The following is a 24,015-nucleotide window of genomic DNA, read 5'->3' as shown; positions in this document are numbered from 1 at the left end:
AAGGACAAGATTTAACATATCCATCTTCAGGTGCTTTTACACAATTCCTTTGACTATTATGCATCACATTTTTTTTTTACTATGTTTATCTTTTTTCAGCACAGAAACCTTCAGCAGTCTGTTAGTGTGTTTTGCAGATTTTTTTTCTTTCTTGCTCAAACTCGGTCAGGGTTACCCTCCCCAGTCGGCAAAGGCAGGCTGCAGAAAATAAAACCAACAGCATCAAACTGCCAAACCACTAGTCAAACTTCAAAATGCTGTTTATTATGAATGTCAAAGCCCTTAAAATACCAAAGAACCTTGTCTGTAGCTACATTAGTGAGTGAACAGACTTATTTGAAGGCATATTACCTAGTCAAATTGACATATCTTTTTAGTTTAATGATCACTGTGAGGGATATTCATTCCCTATAGTTCAAGAACTTGTCTGGAATTAGTCTGGTGTATGATATGTAGATGTGACAGGAACCTGATCAAACAGCAGTTTGGATTTTAGAGGTGCATTTAACATCTTTTTTATGTCTGATCCTGGTGCAAAACATCTGGTGATAAGTTGGAAGTACATTAAACAATTGCAGTTATAAACAGCACTTCGGTTAGATGTAGGAATGGTTCTAGTAGAGAACTGGTTCCCAGTAACAATTCTTTGGAATTGTTAGTTTGATTGTTAGTTAGATCCTGCTCATCAGTTCCACTTGCTCCTGCGCTACAATCAGATGAGCAGCTCTTAAAGCTGCTATGATCATTGACTTTATATATGGAGCAAATGGCAGTGTTGAATATCTGTGAGGGGATCACTCCTATTGAGAAAAAGAAGATGATTATCAACCAGCTTTGCACTCTCTCAACTCTCTCAGTTTAAGTTGGGAAATTAATTATAATATTAGTCTTGAATGACTCCCAGTATTATTGCTGCTAACAATAAGGATTCTCTGCTACATTTAGCTGTTAAGATTAACACCTCCTTCATCCATGCTGCAGCCCCGTTCAGTGCAGACTGCAGTAACTGGTAGCAGAAAATGTAATGCACCACAGTCAGAACCTTTAAGCTTTGCCAAGGACATATGCAGAACACTGCTATAAACTATGCATACTGTATATTAAGCCGGGATTGGAAAAATCGCAGTGGATATTACAGTCCGTTTCACAGCACCCCAAGGTTCAAAGAGATATGGACGGCAGGTCTGTATCAGTTACAGCACGGGTATATCAGACTTTATACAGGTACAATATTATAAACTGAGTACACATGAGCTGTGCAGCACAGTATTACTATGAACACCTGGGAGTTCAAAGCAATGATTTCATAAAGGCACTCTGTGAGAGCTGAACCTCTGGTGTATGACCTAGAACAGGGGTGTCAAACTCAAATACACAGTGGGCCAAAATTCAAAACTGGAACAAAGTCGTGGGCTAACATTAATATTTATTGAAAAAAAAAATCTTCCTCCAGATATAAGAATGAATCTTTTCTTATGGACTCAAACACGTTTTGCTGAAAAACTGAATATGGAACAAGCAAAGCTTAATACTAAACAATATATATATTAGCTGTATAATACCAGTAGGCCAGCTCTAATAGTAATTTGGCATGGCTTCGCGGGCCAAATGTTATTAGGCTGCGGGCCAAATTTGGCCCGCGGGCCAGAGTTTGACACCTATGACCTAGAACATTCAGAACCAGAGATACAATCAAAGATCAAAGGAGAGAATATTTGAGGGAGCACTTAAGTGTGAAAAACAGTGAGGTCCTGACACTGAAAATGGAACGCATTAAATATTTAAAATCATACTCGTTACAGTGCTCCTCTCCGCAGCACAGCACTTGTAAAAATATGAGTGAAACTTACTGAAAGCAGTCTCTCTGAGCGGAGACGTTCTTCAGGTACTGCTTCAGAGCCTCACAGAACTCACCAAGCTGCTTCTGGGAAACCACCATCTCCTGACGAATCAGCAGCAAAGACTGAAGGAAGAGCAACAGAGACGGCAGTGTCAGTTTTAATTTAACAGCTTACTGTTCTGTTTGTTGTCTGTCTGTTTCTTTATAGTGAAGCTGTATTAATATTTGTACTGTCTCTTTAAAAAGAACATGAAAGCACAGCTTAGGCTTACAAAGTTGCATCTGAACAAACCACAAGACTTCTGGAACAATGTTTTTTGGACAGACAAGACTAAAGTGGAGAGGTGTGGCCTAAAGAGCAGCGCCAAATTTGGCAAAACACAAACACAGCATCTCAGTACAAACATTTCATGCCAACTGTTAGCACGGTGGTGGATCAGTGATGGTTTAGATTGCAGTCACGGAGTCGACCATGAACTCCTGTATACCACAGAATCCTAGAGTCAAATGTGAGGCTGTCTGTCGGCCAACTAAAGCTTGGCCAAAACTGGGCCGTGCAAGATCAAATCAAATCAAATCAAATCACTTTTATTGTCACATCACATGTGCAGGCACACTGGCACAGCACATGCGAGTGAAATTCTTATGTGCGAGCCCCACAAGCAACAGAGATGTGCAAACACAACAACACAAACGAGCAAAATACAAGAATGGCCAACCTGAAACTAATAAATATATGTACAATATATAATAGTGTATGCATTTCTGGATGTGTATACTAAATATTTTCCTACGTGTGTGTGTGTGTGTGTGCGCGTGTGTGTGTATACACATTTTTACAAATTAAATAGTAAAAAAAAAAATAAATAAAAAAATAATAATAATAATAATAAAATATATAAAATATACAGAGTTGAATATGTGCAGAACAAGTGGCATTTATATACAGTGTGGAGTGCATAATGTTGAAGAGGGCAATAACACCAAGCATAGCAGCAATGTTACACTAGAATGGCTGAAAAAGAAAATAATCAAGATGCTACAATGGCCCAGTCAAAGTTCTGAACTGAACCTGATTGAAATGCCTCAGTGGGACCTTGAGAGAGCCTGCAAATAGGGCTGGGCAAAACGATTATTTTCTTAATCGATGAATCTAGCGATTGATTTTTCGATGCATCGATGAATCTAACGATTAATTTTTCAATCCAATTATATTTCGATTTGATTCGATTACTGATTATTTCCCCATTATTTGACTTGTATAGACGGTTTGTCCGTTGCAGAAGCTGCTCCTGGATGCGTTTGAGGTCCTGGTGCATAGCTGTCATGCTTTTATGATAGGCCATTTCCACCTTACAAAGCTGGCAAACGACTGAGTCACTTCCTTTTCTGTTAAAATATCCCCATACTGTAGAACTGCGTATTCTAGTGATGGGTCGGTCGCGAACGAAATGGCTCTTAGAGCCGGGTCTTTGACGTGAACGACGCGAGCCGGCTCCTTATCGCGGGCCGTGTTTTTTTTTCTTCTTCTTTCTCTCACCCTCTCTCTCGCACTTTTTTCCCGCTTCACTCAGCATGTGAGCCTTGTGCTTTACGCTGGGAAGGGGGAGGAGGGGGGGGGGGGGGTGTAGTTACACTCAGTAGCACAGGAACAGAGCGGGAGGGAAAGACAGAGAAAGAGCCAGGGACAACAACGTCACATTAAAAAGGTATAGTAATCATCCACAACTATTTTCAGTTGCAGATGATAAAGGATTCAGAAAGTTTATTCATGCAGGACCATATGACAGAGAATATGCATCTTCTTTTTGTTTTCATATTATAATTCATATTTAATTGTGTTGTGGTTTGCAGTGTTTTGTGTTGTTTCACTTTAAATTTGTAAAAGGAAAAAGCTGAAAATTTAAATAGTTAAAAGTTGAAATGTGAATAGTTGATTTTTGTATTATATGATTTATTTATTACATTTTATGTGGAGTAAATAAAAGTATATTTAAGGTGGCCCCTACAGACGAAGCACGTTTGTGTATAAATACACAAACAATACACATATGCTTTCATGCTTTCAATTGTGTAATTTAGGTGATCTAGGTAGCTCTGTTTTGGAAGTTCAGTTCATGCTAGAAATGTGTTTTGGAGTTTGTACGTGTTTTGTCTCTAGGGGCCACCGCATATATTTATATATAAACATACAGTGGGGCAAAAAAGTATTTAGTCAGCCACCGATTGTGCAAGTTCCCCCACTTAAAATGATGACAGAGGTCAGTAATTTGCACCAGAGGTACACTTCAACTGTGAGAGACAGAATGTGAAAAAAAAATCCATGAATCCACATGGTAGGATTTGTAAAGAATTTATTCGTAAATCAGGGTGGAAAATAAGTATTTGGTCAATAACAAAAATACAACTCAATACTTTGTAACATAACCTTTGTTGGCAATAACAGAGGTCAAACGTTTACTATAGGTCTTTACCAGGTTTGCACACACAGTAGCTGGTATTTTGGCCCATTCCTCCATGCAGATCTTCGAGAGCAGTGATGTTTTGGGGCTGTCGCCGAGCAACACGGACTTTCAACTCCCGCCACAGATTTTCTATGGGGTTGAGGTCTGGAGACTGGCTAGGCCACTCCAGGACTTTCAAATGCTTCTTACGGAGCCACTCCTTTGTTGCCCAGGCGGTGTGTTTTGGATCATTGTCATGTTGGAAGACCCAGCCTCGTTTCATCTTCAAAGTTCTCACTGATGGAAGGAGGTTTTGGCTCAAAATCTCACGATACATGACCCCATTCATTCTGTCCTTAACACGGATCAGTCGTCCTGTCCCCTTGGCAGAAAAACAGCCCCATAGCATGATGTTTCCACCCCCATGCTTCACAGTAGGTATGGTGTTCTTGGGATGCAACTCAGTATTCTTCTTCCTCCAAACACGACGAGTTGAGTTTATACCAAAAAGTTCTACTTTGGTTTCATCTGACCACATGACATTCTCCCAATCCTCTGCTGTATCATCCATGTGCTCTCTGGCAAACTTCAGACGGGCCTGGACATGCACTGGCTTCAGCAGCGGAACACGTCTGGCACTGCGGGATTTGATTCCCTGCCGTTGTAGTGTGTTACTGATGGTGACCTTTGTTACTTTGGTCCCAGCTCTCTGCAGGTCATTCACCAGGTCCCCCCGTGTGGTTCTGGGATCTTTGCTCACCGTTCTCATGATCATTTTGACCCCACGGGATGAGATCTTGCGTGGAGCCCCAGATCGAGGGAGATTATCAGTGGTCTTGTATGTCTTCCATTTTCTGATGATTGCTCCCACAGTTGATTTTTTCACACCAAGCTGCTTGCCTATTGTAGATTCACTCTTCCCAGTCTGGTGCAGGTCTACAATACTTTTCCTGGTGTCCTTCGAAAGCTCTTTGGTCTTGGCCATGGCGGAGTTTGGAGTCTGACTGTTTGAGGCTGTGGACAGGTGTCTTTTATACAGATGATGAGTTCAAACAGGCGCCATCCATACAGGTAACGAGTGGGGGACAGAAAAGCTTCTTACAGAAGACGTTACAGGTCTGTGAGAGCCAGAGATTTTCCTTGTTTGAGGTGACCAAATACTTATTTTCCACCCTAATTTACAAATAAATTCTTTACAAATCCTACCATGTGAATTCATGGATTTTTTTTTTTCACATTCTGTCTCTCACAGTTGAAGTGTACCTCTGGTGCAAATTACTGACCTCTGTCATCATTTTAGGTGGGGGAACTTGCACAATCGGTAGCTGACTAAATACTTTTTTGCCCCACTGTATGTGGAGTAAATAAAAGTATATTTACGGTGGCCCCTACAGACGAAGCACGTACAAACTCTGAAGCGCGTACAAACTCCGAAGCACGTACAAACGACAACAGAAGTGCTCCAGGATGCTAGGGGCAGTGTTGAGCTTTTGTTACCTAGTGGCTACACAAGCCAGCAAGTACCAACGACCGGATTTGGTGTGTGGTAATAACAGGTAAATGAACTTTTTTTAATTTTTATTATTTGACTATATATTAATGCTTGTGTATAAATACACAAACAATACACATATGCTTTCATGCTTTCAATTGTGTAATTTAGGTGATCTAGGTAGCTCTGTTTTGGAAGTTCAGTTCATGCTAGAAATGTGTTTTGGAGTTTGTACGTGTTTTGTCTCTAGGGGCCACCGCATATATTTATATATAAACATATATAAATAAAACCACTTTTTTACATTAGTAATTCCTTTTGTACATAATTTTATATCATTGTTAATAACAAATTAATTAAAGCAACAAAACAACCTGAAGAGCCGGTTCGGAGCCGAAAGAGCTGGCTCTTTTTAGTGAGCTGAGCCGAAAGATCCGGTTCCCTAAAAAGAGCCGGAAATCCCATCACTAGCGTATTCGGGTACAGTGATTTAAGTCAACTGCGGCTGCCTCACTCATGTTGCCACTACTCACTGCCACCATGTCTGTTTTGAAAGTGACGACGCATCGATGCACATTTTTTTACGTCGACGTATTTTACGTGTCGACGTAATCGTTTATGTTGACGGAACTAATTTCACCCAGTGAGAGCCAGTAACAGCGGATGTATTAGGACCATTGTGGCTAACATCTCTCGAGCAATGTGCACGGCAGGACATGAGAAACTTTAATATCTGAATGCTGTGGAAAACAAACAATTACGTTAACACTAAAAGATGTGAAAGGCGCATTAGCACGCTACTTAGTAGCCTCTGTAGAATAGAATAGAATAGAATAGAATAGCCTTTATTGTCATTGTACAGAGTACAACGAAATTGGAGTGCCACTCCCTTGGTGCAAGTTTCAATAATAAATATAAATGTAAAATATAAAAAGTACAAAAAAACAATCGTAAGTACTCAAACAATAGTATGTACAATATATACAGGATAGCAGCATTAATATAATGACAGTATGAATAGCAGCATAATATAATATAATGACAGTCATAGGCTAGCATCCAAAGTAGGTTAATCTCTATAGACTGACATGTAAAAATGCCCAACTTCAGCTTTTAAATGATCATGTTTATAGCCTGGCTCTCTCTCAAAAACTGTGGTTTTTCATTTCATCTTTTATAAGGGAAGCAAAGTTGTTAAATTATGTGTGGGGCTGGGACAGATGTAGCTGACAACCGTGTGAAAGGCCTCGCGTCTGCTAAAAAAACACTAAAGAAAAAACAACATGGCTGCAGTCAGAATGTATAAAAATGGTATAAAAATGACCAGAAATCAATGGATGATGTCACAGTGAGAATCATCCTTTATACACAGTTTTTGAGATTTTTCTTTGCCTGCACCAACATGTCAGCGGGCTATGTGGTAGTTAGTTTTAACAGGCATTTTCTTGACATAGATATTTGTGACCGTGCTATAGATGCTAGTTTTAGACAAGCTAATTTCATGTGATTAGGATAGCAGCTGTAGTTACCAGGAGATTTATAAGACACATCTAATTTTTTATTCATCACTTGTTAAATTATTATCCATTTACTAGAGCTACGAGCAATTTCTCTGATACTAAATTGAAATGTGAGGGAATGATGCAGTGCCTTTCTAAAGTCCCCGTCTCCTGCGGGTAAAAGCATAGACGTTCATAATTTCACACAGCCTACAGAAATTTTGTGATGGGGGGACTTCCTGGGGACTCTGGGAAATGATGAACAATTAGAGGCTGAATGATTATTAGCCGTTATTGGTATGAATCCCATTTCTAACAAGAACCAAAGAACTGTGTCTTCTTTTGTTTTAATCAGATGAGATTAGCTGCAGATGTCTTCAGCTTTTTAATATGCCAGCATTACTGTAGCTCACTACAGTAAAATTAAAAATTAATCCACTGTGACCTAGATAATTCCAGAAGTGTCTCACTGACACAATATGCCTTCACATGCTCGCATATATGCAAATGCACACACTTGCGCCCCCCTCGCGCATCATCTGTCACACCTCTACATCTCTCACTAACACACTCATGATCTTATTTCAATATTATTTAAGGTATAACAATTATGTAATATTTGAAGAGTAAGGAAAAGTCCCATAATAAACTGCACCAGGATTTATTTCCTGTTATAAATCTTTAATTAGTTGAATGTGCACATTTCAAGTTATTACATGGAAATAATACAATTAAAGAAAATAAGGTTAACACTTTAAAAGTATCCAGAAACAACAGTGCTATAAAATAGGCCAAAACCTTTAAGGAATCAATAAACAGAGCTAATGAAAAACATTACAAATTAAAATGTAGCATTGACAAATGAGAGACAAGTATTTGCTCTGCAGTGTTGGACAGTTAAACCTTGAGCTTGAAAAGGAAGCCTTTTAACAGGGTTTAGATGTCAGATCTGAGAAGTCTAATACAAGACTGACGAAAGAGCTGAAATGTATAATGGAGCTAACCTTCAGAGGGGTTAAGTGATCAATAAAATAAAAACACTGAATTCTGTATGAAATCAAATCTGCCCAATTTGATGCAACAGAGAAGAAACAGGTTTGACATGGCAAACATGTAACAGCAAAACATCCCATCAGCTGTTTCTGCAGTTATGTCTGCCCACGTGACGACACAGAATCAGACCTCATCGTCAGCCTGCTATAGAAAACCACGTTTTAAACACGTTTTTAACTGTTAACTATTAATTTTAGAAAGTTTGGCATTTTTGTTTTCATTTTAGTTTAAAGTCACGGTATGCTGCTTTTCTTCATTTAGATCAAGAAAGCAATGAAAGCGTACAATACCAACTTCTCAAATGTATTTATTTACAAAAGCTAGGATTTTAGGAAAGCTCAGTAATGTCAGCATAACATTGAGCCTTGTGGGACTCCACATGAAGAACCAAGTTAAACACTTTGACATCTCTTCCAACACACAAAACAGAAATAGATTCAAGATGCAGGTGACATCATTCTCTTCTACCTTAGGACTATTTTATTTTTATGCTTAGACCACTTTTACCTCACCTAACCCTTTTCTTCCAGCAAACAGCAGAACACCTGCAGTTCTTTTATCAAGCATGCAATCTAGTCCTTCTGTCTGTGCTCCTTTTCTATTGTCCTCATTCTGGGTGCTTGAGAATACAAATGTGATCCCATTCTACAATATTTCAGAAGGCTTTCAGCCCTTTACCCTGAAACAAGACATCCTAATTGTTTTATGGACGTGTTGCTGCTGTTAACAGGATATTAAATATCTGATCGATCAACTGATTAGCAACTGGAAATAACTTGCTATCCAAACATCTTAATAAGAGAGCTCTCCATTTAGCAGATATTAGCCACAGCTCTTGCAGCTTGTACTAGTGGAGGCTCTCATTTCATTCATCTCATCTGCATTTGTGCGTTAGTGTGCATCTGCTGATTGTTTTATTGGCATGTTATCACTTTACAACACAGTTTATCTTCTGCAATTAGCTTAAATTGCAATCAAGAGGCAGTGTCAGTGCTGCAACACTGAGGTGCATGAATGAAAACCTGGATGTTGCTCAGTAAAGACGTGTTGTACTTACGTGATTTACAAGGCAATGATTGCATGGGCACGCCAGATTGAGAACCCACAGCAGTGATAAAACTTGACAGAATTATAAAGCCTACTACAGCCCGCCTAAAAACATCAACACACACACAAACACGCACAGACGTCCTACCAACTCAATTAGAAACACTACATTGCCCAGCAGCTTCTGTTAATCTAATCACTACCACTCCATTAACCATCCAGCTTCCCTTACCGAATCACTATGATTACATCTGCTCCCTGCTGACTCTGTGGCCCTGCAGAGGTGATAAATCAGGAGACCCTAACTCTGCAGCGCTGTTTTCTCTGTCGCGCTAACCTCTGTGGTAACGGTCAGTATCAAAGCTGTATCCATGTCAGTAAGAGCGCAGGTGAACCTAAGACTCAGACCAGTTTGCTGAAAAACAAGATATAGGTTTAAAAAAAGACTGCAAAGTGATTATACAGTAATAATCTAAGAAAAACCCGAATAATCCTTATAATCCTAATAATGCCTTCTCATTTCTCCAAACTGGATATAATGGAATTAGGTTAATCATCCACACATCAGATTAGACCTAATCAGTTTTATTTAGAAAATTCACAAAACAATATGTGCTTTATGTGGTACATTTCTTTTTTGGCTTCATGTTTATGAGCTTTTATCTTTAGCTTGATAAAGCAAACTTAAGGACAATGTTGCTAGTCAGTCTGTTCAAGTCCATCATAAATCTTCTGTGTTTTGAGTCTGTACAGCTTACAGAAAGTGGAAATATCCATCACTGCTACTGTCATAATTATTGATATACTGAGCGTTCATGACTACTTAGCGTGTTTGATTGTTTACAGGAGCCTGACTGACAGAAAGCCCTTCCCTGGGAACATGCACATGTTGGAAATGACAAACCATTTGAAATTAATTGTAACTATTTGTAACTGTCTAGAGCTTCAGGCTGTACCTCCCAGTCTGTCTCAGATGGATCTGTAGTTGTCATGAAAATGCACCTGAATGTGTGCAAACATGTCGCATCAGCAAAATCATCTACAGTAAAATGAAACTATAGACAGTGAAATCCAATCCTGCAGTGTTTGTGAGTGTGTGTGTGTGCTTACAGGACACTCTTTACTCTATGAGTCTGCTTGATTGGACAAGTGGCTGACTACCACAGTGTCATAAAGACATGTGGAGCCTAGTTCACAGGCTTGTAAAAATGTTATTGATTTCTGTATTTTCCTGTTCCTGTCTCCAGCTCTGCAGCGACTCAAAAGCCGTGGTTAAATGTCAGACAACAACAGCTCTGTATCAGAAATGTTTCCAGAATTTTAGGCACAGCTGGGAAGCAAGGACCTTTCGGGCATGGGGGTGGGGCATTAAAAATGAGAAGATTCAAACCATACCACTTTTAAAATGGTTTGAAAATTCAGAAATGCTTCCCCAGTCCAAATTTGTCAAACACACCAATTCATTCGTTTCCCACAGTGCAAACAGTGAAAGCTTGGAAACATTTTAAGACCAGAGTTTGTGCAGATGGAGCTGTCTGTGTCTATATTTGGACCCTTCCTTTATGTTTTACAGTGTTTCCATGTCTTCACAGAGCTGTGTACCAGAAAAACTTGACAATGAGAATGTCTAAGAGAGACAATCCAGAACCAAACTCTAATTCCATAGAAAACTGGGTCATCTCTGTGTCTTTGCTTACAACTACTCCAGCAAGCCAGAGCATTTAAATGGTCCAATAGTAACAGGGGAAACCGAATCCACTTTATATTATCATTTACACGAGTTTCTTGTTATATGCACATTTTAAAATCCAGATAAACTCAGAGTGTAATTTCTGAAAAGCGTCCCGTGGTGCTTTTTCCTTGCATGCATGACAGGATTTAGAGAACGAAATGTTCTGCAACAGCTGAACATATTGCAGCTCAATCAGACAACTCACATTTGTGGCTGACGTATTACAGCAGGATAATATACTTAGAGTTTATATTGAAAAATGGTCATTCCCTCTAAAGATGCTCTAAAATTGGGGACTGATGGGTGAACATCTTTCTGAAGTTTATAAATGGATGCTGGGGTGGTGGAGGGGTTGAAACAGCAGGGAGCTTTAAATTAAATAATAATTTCCAAGCACCTACGTTTTTTCATCAAGTGTTTATGATGGAAGAAACTACAAAAAGACTCACTGGGGTTTTGGAGGAGAAAAAAAGAACAAACTTCCAAGCTGCCGCTTTCATTTTGCTTTAATGTGGATGATTGTTGATGAATGCCAAACTGTGTGACACCACCTATTTGTCTGCGTTGGGCTCTGAGTAACCGTTTTCTCAATTGATTGTAATTTTGCTCTGCAATTATCAGCAAAACACAGTACTACACTGTAGTAAACACATAGTATATTGGCAAATGTATGTCAAACCAAAAGCATTTCTCTTTCTGTCTCCCTCTTCACGTCTCTATGTAAATCCCCAGTGAGTTTTTAAACCACCAACTCTGTAAAATATGCAGAAATCATCACCTTCTATGAAGGACACACTATGTAGATACTGTGCTATATGTGTTAAGCCTGTGGGCGCTAATGTGTGTGCGTGTGTGTGGAATATGCTCTAATGTGGATTATTATGTACTGCGTGTGAAAATGGGAGGACTAGAGGGATGTGTGGAGGATCAGTCTAGTGTTACCATGGGAACTGGGAAATACCCATTACCCATATAGGTCTTCTATATAGGTATCATTTGATTGTTGGGGTTTTCTCTTAGTCCTATTTCCATTTTATTTATGATCCTGTTTGTTATCACCAGTTCTTCTCTCCTGTTATTTCTCTTTGTTTCTCCTGCCATCCATCAGCCCCGTTTTGAGTTCAAGGAAACCCTCACTGATTGATCCCTCATTGATTATAAGAAGAAGAAGGAGGAGGTAACAAGCCACTCATTAGTTTAGAAATAAACAGCATTGCTTGTAGCTGCAATTACAAATACATGACTAAAGTATTACTTGCACTCACCTGCTGACTGCAACAGCAAGAGAAAAAGAATAAATACATAAGAACAAGAGCAGCCCTTCACTTAAAGCAGTGATTGGCAGCCTTTTGAAATATCTGGAGAACTAAAGATCAAAGTAGTTGTTATGTAAGAGTAAATTACTATAATTTTCGATTTCCCTTGATTGCACACTTGATTGAACAATGTAAATGACATAGGACGTGACTATTTCATGGTGAATAGGTTGACCGCTTGAGGGCAGAGTACGCTTGACAACAGTGACAGATTGTGGGCTTACAAAATTGTTATATCTAACATATTATTGTGCAAACATATTATTACAGAATCAGATGTGCATGCAAGCTTTCTTTTTTGTGTCCATCAGATATTTGGTCATGTATAGGTAGTTAAAAAACCACAAAAAAAGTGCTTGCTCAAAATTGTGGTAAGTAGAACACATTTTATGGGTTGTATAGTTTTCACATGACAGAACAAGAGTAACACCAAGAAATATCTGTATGTGTGTGTGTGTTTGTGTGTGTGTCCCTGTCCTTTCTTTTCATCTGACCTGCTTCGAAACTTTGAAAATGTGTTGTTGGGGACCCCAGAAAGTAAGTGCAGCGTCCAGCTTGGAGTGTTTTGGATCAATGGTTTGTAAATTGTGGCTAAAGGTTTCAAGCCAGGTATCTTGGTGATGACGTGTATATAAATGCTGGCTATGGATAGTTTAACTTTCCATGAACATCTACATTTCTATTTCCCTAAAATCTCCATAATAGTTAGGGGAGCTTCCGAGTTTTACTTTTGACATGATACAATTTTATTTAAATGATTACCAATTGATATAAAGATAAAAGAGATTTATGAGTGCATCTTTAAGAAATGATAACCATATGATTGCCTGTTAAAGTTTCCCTCAGTCCTCAGTCACAGTGAAGGGAAAAAGAAGAAGAAGAAAAAAAAATGGAATTTCTAAGTTTAACAGATTACATTTTCTGATGAATGAAATCTGGAACTGGACCAGGCTTTAGCATTTCAAAAACAAAACCAATTAATCAGATTGCGGCTGTAGTGTGCAGCTCCTAGATGTATTAAAATTCCATCTCTGAGACTATTTTAAATGGATCAGCCTGCCAAAATTAGGATGAGTGGCTGCACTGAACAGTTTGAGGTTTCATAATGCACTAATGCACTGCGGAAATCACTTTGGAAACAGTATTACAGTTATACTGCAATTAACAACTTGAATTACATACGTGCACAAATGGCTTGGATGTAAGTATTGTCTTTAATATCATTTAAAATCATTTTTACATTTGTAGCATTTTCAGTTTTGACACTGAAACACTGTCTGTTGGCTATGGTGAATCCCTGTGTTACTATCAAGTTCCAGTCACTATAAAGAAGCTGTAACTGAAACAGCAGCTGTACCTGCTTGCCTAACACCTGAAGTATTTCAAAGGACAGATTCATTTTTAATGCTGCCACCTTCGCTCATTCATTAATTTTACGCATCTCCCAGTGACAAACAAAGCCCAAGCACTTCTCCTCTGAAATTATCTGTGTGTCTCCCTTGCCTGTCGCACATACCTTTCATGGGAGCTCTTCCTATTTGTACATTAATTCAGACGAGGTATCTAACTTCAGAGGGGCGTTTCTTCTTTCTTCCTTTCAGGATAACTAACTTTGTATCCTTTCAGATTGCATTACCTTGATTGCTCATATGCAAAGCTCAGTGGGCTGTTGCACAAATTGTAATGACCTTCAGGTAGCAATGATCATGTGGAATAAGAACTAGGGAATTTTTGCTTTTGAAATATCAACCAGAACCTCTCTAGCCCTGGAGGACTTTCTTTCTTCTCAGCTTATGAATTCCTTTGAGCACCTCTAATTTCATTCTGCTTCATGCTTTTCCATCCATCTTCCAAATTATTCCTTTTATCAATGTTTACATCTGTTGGTGAGGGTTGCATTTTAGTGGGGCTTCCCTGCATACATCTCAAAGCACGTTTATAAGCAACTCATTTACAAAAATACTATCCCCACCCCCCCTCGGTTCAGGTTTGACTGGGCCGGTTAGATAAGATGTGATATGGATTTAAAAAAGGAAAACAATACCCAAACCAAGAGTGGAAATACTATGGAGTAAAACTCATAGTCATAGTCTGTCTCCTTTTTCAATAAAGTCAAATCACGTATTGTGTGAAAGTTGAGAAGCACATCAAAAAATTGATAAGCATCTTCCAAAACTTTATTCCAAAAAGACATTAGCTCATAAAATGTCTAGTTGTGTTTATGAAATCTTAGACCTTTACATTTACAAATCCCTCATATTAAACCCAGATAATAAAAAATTCATCAGGTTATTTTGAAAGTGCGTGACTTTATGGATGACACTTCTCAGCCTGGAAGAATGAACAAAACAACCATTGCCAAAAGGCTAACACAGGCATAGGTTCTGGGCTCCCTCTGAATTGTTCTCTTTTGTTTCATACCCCGTTGTCTTTATGGTTCACCAGTGCATAATAATTATACGAGGTACTGGACCTGATTTAGATTTGAACAGTCTGCCTTTCGAGTTGAGTTTCTCCATGAGTTTTAATGTTGCTGCAATATTTAGGTCACTCCATGGAACTCATACTATGGCCATTTACATTTGTGCATTTCGAATGCGTGATTGATCTCCTCCACTGTGTCTTCAACTTTAATTTCATTTTTGGGAAAAATAAGAAGTCACAGGAAGACAAATCTTCCAAGTGATGAGCAGAGACTGTGTTATTGTGGCCAATAAAACCCCGCGTTTTCCTTGCCCTGCAGCCAGCCATAGGCTGTACAGTATATAAAAGACAGACCAAGTCACAGTCATGTCACCCACTCATTTCTGGTTGTATTTTGAAGCCTCTGGTGTTTCATTTTGGCTGTTGCCACATTGTTTGTTTTTGTTTGTATTTTCTGAGCTAGAAGTTACCATATGGGGATCAGGTAATGCTAACAAGTCTTATTAATAATCTGTATTCATAAACTGTATGGGTGCATTGCACAGACATACCTACCCCCCACAAAGCAAGCAGCTCTGGCCCGGATCTGGTGTGAAGCTGGCACTGCTGGCTGACTTCTGGCATGGTAAGTGGTATGTCATTCAGATATGGGCCAGGCCTGGCATAGATGGCACTGTTTATGTGATGGCATGCCACATCTGGCCTGATTGTGGTTTGGTTTATGTGGCCCAGGCTCATAGAAAACAGGTCTGGCCCAGATCCGGCATCAAGCTGGCACTTGTGACTAACTGGTGTGGGCCAGGTCTGGCAATGATGGCGCTATTTATGTTCCTATTTTCCTATTTTAGTTAGAAGACCCAAATGCCATGTTCCAATAATATATTGCTATGATAGCCAACGTTTCAAATGGAAGTGTGATAGGTTTGTGAGTGTACACTTTATCGAAAACCGAGTGAGGGTTTACTCATGTCTACCACTGGGTGGTTGTAGCTCAGGAGATCGAGCAGGTCACCTACTGATCAGAAGGTTAGTGGTTCGATCCCTGGCTCCTCCAGTCTACATGTCAAGAGTGTGACTGTGTATGAATGTAGTTAGGAAGCACTCAGTTTAGAGAAAGTGTGTGATTGGGTGAATGTGGCATGCTGTATATAGCACTTTGAGTAATCTGGGAGAGTAGAAAAGTGCTATGTAAGAATCAGTCCATTCTCTGTTTGAACAGAGTTTTGTCATGTTACTTTTGCACTGTTATGTTCTGGCACATGTTGTTATCACATGGCTTGATTAATGTACACATCAGGCTCACATCTGGGGCCAGAGCTGAAACTGTTATGGGCCAGCACAGGGCCAGTGTGTCTGCAACTGGCCTTGTGCTGGCCCATGTGTGGGCCACTTCTTGCAAACCAGATCTGGGCCACCAAAGAGCCGTCATTCTTTGCGGTATGTGGGCCATGTGTAAGCACATTGTGTGGGCCAGATCCGGGCCATACCAATTTTGCTACCACTAACTAATAGAGATGATGGTAAGATACTCTTGTAACAGAGTTAAATTCTGCAATTTTACTCACTAATACTGAGTCACAAGACTCTTCAATAGTATTCACAACACAGCGAGTCATGTTTCTCAGATAATTCCTTCAACAATGCTCCATAAGGCACCAACACCACAAACAAATGGGCAATGGTTAGAAGAAGTAAGGCCTAGGAAAAAAACCCCACCTACCAAACAGTTGTTACAAACAGTGATACCAACGCTGTTATGTCGAGCACTTTGGAGTTTATAGGAACTGATCTGCTCTTGGAGCCAGCCTCATGTAGCTTGTGACATTAAAGTTTAAGTCTTATAGAGTCTAAAACCATGGAATCAATTCAAATTACACACTGAATGCTGGATGGATAGCACTCTCCTGACTGCACGTTTCACATCACAAAAAAGCTATGGTTTGGTCTGATGACAACAAACTCTTGATCAGCAGCGTTGATCACTGGAGCACTAAGCGAGCAATCTAAAATTAGCACATGAATTTTGTCCAGGGGTGCACGGGAAGATGACCTTGAAGGTTACAATATTTTCACTGGTCCAGTCTTAGAATATTACAATCACACCTGGAATTGAATACAACAAAAATATGGTTGTACCTTACTGCTGGTTGTTGTTTTCCATTGGTTTGATCCTGAGATTTTGCCTGCTTTTCTGGGAATTACTCTCTCTCGCTCTCCCTTGTTATCTCTCCTTTTTTAAAAACATTAATTCTACCTGACCTGCTGTTGCTTTTATCACAATCTCCCACATTTGTCTTTGTTTTTTGGGCAATTTGCAACGTACCGTTGTGCTATTTCTCAGAGTACTCCATCTTGATGTTGGCTAGTAATTAAATACGGATCATAAAGTGCGTTATTAGCACAGGGGGAGAAAAAACACAGTATGGCTACATTTGGATAACAGTGGGGCTTTTTGGTACAGTTAAGGCAGGATAAAAGCCTGCACCAAATCAGTCAAAGTCAGTTAATAGCGAAGGGAAGTAATAAAGGCAAAGCTAAAAAAAAAATGGAGGTGGAGGAGAGGATGAGTCTAGATATCTCTATCTCTTTCTCTTTCGTGCGCAGGCACGCACGCACGCACGCACGCACGCACGCACACACACACACACACACACACACACACACACGGGAACAGATACAGTGAACAAGCTGTCAGGTTCCTGGCTAATGGGACTAAATTGTGTCGCAGCATAGACGAGAACAAACAGAGAGTGAGAGGTAGAGAGAGAAAGAGGCAGTGGGGGTTGTGGCTGATTAAAGCACGGTGGAGCAGTTATTGAATTTACAGAGAAATTCTCCAGTGCCATGAACACAAACAGCTACCAAGGGGATTGGTGCCATTCAGGGAACAAGTGCCACCATTCATATATCACGAGTGCAGACGCTGAAAAGATTCCAGTCTCATAGATTCAGATCTCACATGTGTCAGACATGATTGTAATATACCACCGTCCTGTCATCAAGTCTAATTTTGCCGTGTAAAAAGGAACATTTGCACAAACTTCCTTTACAAACTCTGACATAGTTGCTAGCATTTTAACTTTGGTTATCGGACATCTTTATGACCACAAACAAGTTGGACTCAACAGGAAAAGAAATAGCTCTTTGTACCTTTAAAGGGAAACACTGGTGCTACATTTTTCTTCTTGTCAGTAATCCGGACGGCTCGTGGCTCCAAGCCTGACACACTCAGACGTTCACTTTTTAAAAAGGACTCTCAGAAAAACAAGTTCAGTCACAAAAAGCTGAACAATAGTTTTTATTTATTATTATTATTTCTTCCAATTCTTGAACCTGTGGAAAATTTTCTGTATTCTGTATTTTCTGTATTCATTTGTAGTAAAGCATCAGTCCAAAGTGTCCAAAGTGTACTATTGTACATTTTCTTTCTAAACTTCCATGTCACCTTGAAAAATCTCCAATGGTGCATTGAGCAGGCAAACCACTGGGCTTCAAAACACCTGGTACCCTGAAATCTATATGACCTCCAGACTCTATAAAAAAATCTATGAATTCTCTTAGTGTGCCTAATATAATTTATACCCTGGATATTTTATGAAAGAAATTTTGCGAGTCAGGGCAATTGAAGCAGCAAGAAGGATCTCACTTGGAGCTGGACATAACGGTCAAAGCTAACTGATCCATCATGTGCTGCTTCATGAAAGGAAAGCAGTGGTAACCTCCATGAAGCAGTGAGGCTGGGGGTTGTGAATGAAGAAAATACATGCTAGGAGCCCTCTTCACACTCCTTTAGCACTTTAGTTGTGCAACACTTCTGAATCAACTGCTTCACTGGAGCACAGCTGCAGGCCTGAGAAAGCCATATGTAAGACTTTCAAGTTCATCTAATGCTACACAGAACTGCAATTAAGATTAGTGTAACACCCTAAATAGACACAATTGCATATAAAGCAGCAGTCTCTCTCCAAGCATGACTTAAGATGTTATGAAAGCTAACAGGACAAAAATGCATTTAGAGAAATAATTTGATATTCTGGGAAATGTGCTTATCCTTGCAAAAGCAGTGCCATGCCTGCAAACTCATTGTAAAGCTAAAGCCAGCAGTGTATAGATGGTTTAGCTTTCTGTACAACAGGAGCAGGTGCATTGCTTGTTAATATTATACCCAAACAAAATTTAAAAATAAATTTTTGTTTTAGATGAAATTGCAAACTGTGTGTAATGACATAATTGAGACACGCGGTGCTGGCAGGTTAATCCTTACTCCCACATGAGCTTAATCAAAAGACATAAAACATGGAACTGTCAGAACATGCATCTGTCCAAAGGTCTGCTAATACACCACCTCCAAAGATTGCTTATTAATTTGTTAAATCAATGAGTTTGAGTCAGGAGTATGTGTTTCTTAGAGTACAAGAAAGGAGGCATCTCATCTACCCACTGCCCAGTTATCCTGTACTCACAGTGCACTTAACAAACCAGGCCTGAGTACACTTCTCAGACCTAAGTCCTGTCTCTCTTTGCACCCACACACACGCTTCTGAAAAAAGTTTTTGTTTTTTGTTTTGTAAGTCACAGTGATGTTCATGACATTATGCATTTTGTGGCTTAATGGGGGCATTTTCTGGAAGTAATGCTGTCTTCTTACAAAAGTTACAGATTTTTTTTAACAACCTAGCACCGCAGTTTTGATGGAGGCAGTTTTTTCATTTTGAGGAAGCATTGGCGCTACAGGTGTGTGCAAGGTTAGCAATCAGAGTACTGTATGCTATACCTGAGACCAACTAAATGCTTAACTGCTGAATGCTCACCCATCCTTTGGCCCTTTATGCAGCTACTAGTTAAATCAACTAGACTTTGGGGGCCAAACACTTGGAAACACCAGTGTTTCTAGTGCTTTCAGTGTCCTGCATTAGGTCACACTAATAGACCCTGTATGGTCATGCATTCCATTAAGTATATTTTGTCTTAAGTTTGTTTTCCGTTTGCCAAAACTAATAATATATCCAGCATATGGACAGAAGTACAGTTTTGGAATTCAGGTGATTTCAGTCCCATTGGCACAAGTGTATTAAATCAAGCGCTTAGATATTTAGTTTGGCTTTACAAACAATGGTGAAAAAGTGAGTTGTTCTAAAGAGCTACCTAAGTTACAGTTAACGTTCTCTACTGGCATTCTCTACTGGTCAAACCTCCACTAGCATTAACATCAGCACAAAAACCGTGTGCCAGGAGCTTCATGGCGTGGGTTTCAGTTGCTGACAAGGTCCTGTAAGTTATATTGTTTGCTTACTATGGAGGTCACTTGTTAACCAAGCCAGTTCGCTAGTGTTAGCATTAGCTGATAACCTCCACCCTCTCACACACCACACATATGGTCACATCTAGTTTTAAAAGACTAAGATGGCAAAGACAAAAATAACAGACTCTAGATTTCAAGACATGAATCCAAAAACTAATGTGTGAAATCAAGAGTAGCTTTCAGAAAGTAACGCATAAAACACAAGAGCTCAATTTGTCAACTTCATGCAACTCTCAGCAGGAAAACCATAAAATGTCAAACTACACCTGAATAAGTTAATAATCTGCTCATTTTGATATGTGGGTTCAAATGACTAGGGTACAAGTGAAACATCGGTAAAGTAATTTGATTCTGTGTCTTCCAGGTGTTCTGGTAAAACTCTTATAAGCATATGAAAGAAAGACCAAACACTTTCATTAGTTTTACAAGATGATTGCATTCTGCCCAGCAAAAATCAGGTTTAGACTGACAAAGCACAGTTTTGTAGCACTGATTCAGTTTAAGGAAGGCCCCTAAGTCATTCTGCATCTGAGTCAGCACTGCTGGAGTTTGAGAAATATGGTCCAAGTAAGAGAGCTGCTGCAGAATGTGTGACCCCTTCATATGGTCATATACATATTCATAAGTTTTTGATTTATTTTTCATACTAGTCTTCAAAGCATCCCGAATGTCCCTCTGTGAATCTCACTTTCTCCTCTACGCCTGCCTGTCTGCTTAATTTATCTGGAATACATTAAATTCAACATTTCAGACATTTATTAATGTCTCTGTTAGGAATAAAGTATGGCTCTGCTTTCTCAGTGTCATGGTCCTGAGTCCTTACTGAGTGATTTTGTGTTTAGTGTATTTATTGATGTTATTATTATTATTTATGGGCTGTTTTGGGATGGTTTGCGTTTTGGGGTTTTGGATACTGGGTTTCTGGCTTTGTGCTCCCCCTGTTGGTCCCTGGTGTTAGTGTTCCCCTGTCTGTCAGGCCCAGCTGTGTCTCCCACTGTGTGATTTCCCAGTGTCCCTCTGTGTATTTATAGTGTGTGTCTGCCTCTGTTCCTGGTTGCGTCGTCTGTGTTCATCCTCTGTGTCACCCTGCGTGCTCTTCCTGCTGTCCTCCCTTCATGTTCAGGTTTGCTACTCTTTGGTTTAGTTTCTCCCAGTTTAGTTCATCCTTAGTTCTGTTTTGCCATCCCCACTTTATGTTCGGTATTCTTAATAAATCACCCTCACATCTGAATAAGCGCTGCATTTGAGTCGTCCTTCCACACATCACACGGCTGCTGCCCCAGTCATGACACTCAGCTTGGAACTTTTGCTTCCTGATCCCCTTCTTTCTGCTTCTTGTTTGTAATCCTTACAAACTTACTTTCCCAGTGCTTGCTTGCATAATGATCTGGTAATTGATTTTGAATCTTCTCTCCCTTTTCACCCTTTTCCCTGTCTTGTGATCTGTGTTTGTGAATGGTAGGGCTGCCTTCAGCTCTCCCAGCATTTCTCCAATTAGAGTACACATCTGTTGGTCATCAGCACATTATTCTGCAGCATATCTGCCCTCTCCTGCTATTGTCTGACAAATCGTTGTGCCAGTTGCAGTAGTTTTGCTGGTGCTAGTGATTTGCACGGTTTAGTTTGCTCCACGTATCTTTTGTTCTGATCCAATTTTTTCTCTGTTTAGACCTGCCCAGCATGGGTCAAGCGTCCAACCTTTGGCTCCACTCCACACTTATACTCCCTCAGCCATTAGTCAATTCTGTCTTCCTTTCTGCCTGCCTGCCAGCTCTGCCCGTCCTGCTCTCCATTCCCGAGCCATCCCAGCCTGTTAGCTCCATCTCCAATGATGCATCTTGTCCTCACCCAACTACTTAAGTTTTCTGATTAAAATCCTGTTTTGAATCATAGCCAAACAGAGTCAGTTTATCTTGCTTTTTATTTCCAGAAATACTTATTCAACATGACACTTATGACTTAAGTAAATATGTTAAAAAACAAACAAACAAACTGGCAGATATGATGAATAACTATAGGACGCATCCTTTTAGCCCTGAAAGCTGCATGGCTCCATACAGTGGGGCAAAAAAGTATTTAGTCAGCCACCGATTGTGCAAGTTCCCCCACTTAAAATGATGACAGACGTCAGTAATTTGCACCAGAGGTACACTTCAACTGTGAGAGACAGAATGTGAAAAAAAAATCCATGAATCCACATGGTAGGATTTGTAAAGAATTTATTCGTAAATTAGGGTGGAAAATAAGTATTTGGTCACCTCAAACAAGGAAAATCTCTGGCTCTCACAGACCTGTAACGTCTTCTGTAAGAAGCTTTTCTGTCCCCCACTCGTTACCTGTACGAATGGCACCTGTTTGAACTCATCATCTGTATAAAAGACACCTGTCCACAGCCTCAAACAGTCAGACTCCAAACTCCGCCATGGCCAAGACCAAAGAGCTTTCGAAGGACACCAGGAAAAGTATTGTAGACCTGCACCAGACTGGGAAGAGTGAATCTACAATAGGCAAGCAGCTTGGTGTGAAAAAATCAACTGTGGGAGCAATCATCAGAAAATGGAAGACATACAAGACCACTGATAATCTCCCACGATCTGGGGCTCCACGCAAGATCTCATCCTGTGGGGTCAAAATGATCATGAAAAAGGTGAGCAAAGATCCCAGAACCACACGGGGGGACCTGGTGAATGACCTGCAGAGAGCTGGGACCAAAGTAACAAAGGTCACCATCAGTAACACACTACAGCGGCAGGGAATCAAATTCCGCAGTGCCAGACGTGTTCCGCTGCTGAAGCCAGTGCATGTCCAGGCCCGTCTGAAGTTTGCCAGAGAGCACATGGATGATACAGCAGAGGATTGGGAGAATGTCATGTGGTCAGATGAAACCAAAGTAGAACTTTTTGGTATAAACTCAACTCGTCGTGTTTGGAGGAAGAAGAATACTGAGTTGCATCCCAAGAACACCATACCTACTGTGAAGCATGGGGGTGGAAACATCATGCTATGGGGCTGTTTTTCTGCCAAGGGGACAGGACGACTGATCCGTGTTAAGGACAGAATGAATGGGGCCATGTATCGTGAGATTTTGAGCCAAAACCTCCTTCCATCAGTGAGAACTTTGAAGATGAAACGAGGCTGGGTCTTCCAACATGACAATGATCCAAAACACACCGCCCGGGCAACAAAGGAGTGGCTCCGTAAGAAGCATTTGAAAGTCCTGGAGTGGCCTAGCCAGTCTCCAGACCTCAGCCCCATAGAAAATCTGTGACGGGAGTTGAAAGTCCGTGTTGCTCGGCGACAGCCCCAAAACATCACTGCTCTCAAGAAGATCTGCATGGAGGAATGGGCCAAAATACCAGCTACTGTGTTATGTTACAAAGTATTGAGTTGTATTTTTGTTATTGACCAAATACTTATTTTCCACCCTGATTTACGAATAAATTCTTTACAAATCCTACCATGTGGATTCATGGATTTTTTTTTCACATTCTGTCTCTCACAGTTGAAGTATACCTCTGGTGCAAATTACTGACCTCTGTCATCATTTTAAGTGGGGGAACTTGCACAATCGGTGGCTGACTAAATACTTTTTTGCCCCACTGTATATGGAAATGTCAATCAGTTAATTCACCTTTTAGTTGGATTTCAATTAAATCTCGATCAGACAGAGGATAAACATTGCTCAGCATCATTCAATAATTTAATGGAATTAATTCATCTTTTTTTTAAACAAGCAAAAAGTGAAACGAGCAAATCTGTCTGTTAACTCAGACTGAACTCAGTGACTGCATTCATCTGACATTTTATTAGAAGAAGAAGAAACCCATAATATTTGCTCTTTCTTGATTACATGTGTTTAATGTATT

The 24,015-nt window shown here is 39.9% G+C and overlaps 1 protein-coding gene across 2 annotated transcripts in view; it reads right to left on the bottom strand.

Moving 5' to 3' along the window:
- The window catches only part of necab2 (N-terminal EF-hand calcium binding protein 2), a 149,198-nt gene that overhangs the window by 7,426 nt on the left and 117,757 nt on the right, over positions 1-24,015 (bottom strand). For both annotated transcript variants that reach the window (XM_026172965.2, XM_080303435.1), the window contains one exon: positions 1,851-1,963. In XM_026172965.2, coding sequence (XP_026028750.1) covers positions 1,851-1,963 — 113 coding nt within the window. The remainder of the gene's footprint in view (positions 1-1,850; positions 1,964-24,015) is intronic.

The sequence above is a fragment of the Astatotilapia calliptera genome, chromosome 7 (assembly GCF_964374335.1).
Source record: "Astatotilapia calliptera chromosome 7, fAstCal68.1, whole genome shotgun sequence".
In the NCBI taxonomy this organism is placed as follows: domain Eukaryota; kingdom Metazoa; phylum Chordata; class Actinopteri; order Cichliformes; family Cichlidae; genus Astatotilapia; species Astatotilapia calliptera.
This window is presented reverse-complemented; position numbering and strand designations above follow the sequence as displayed.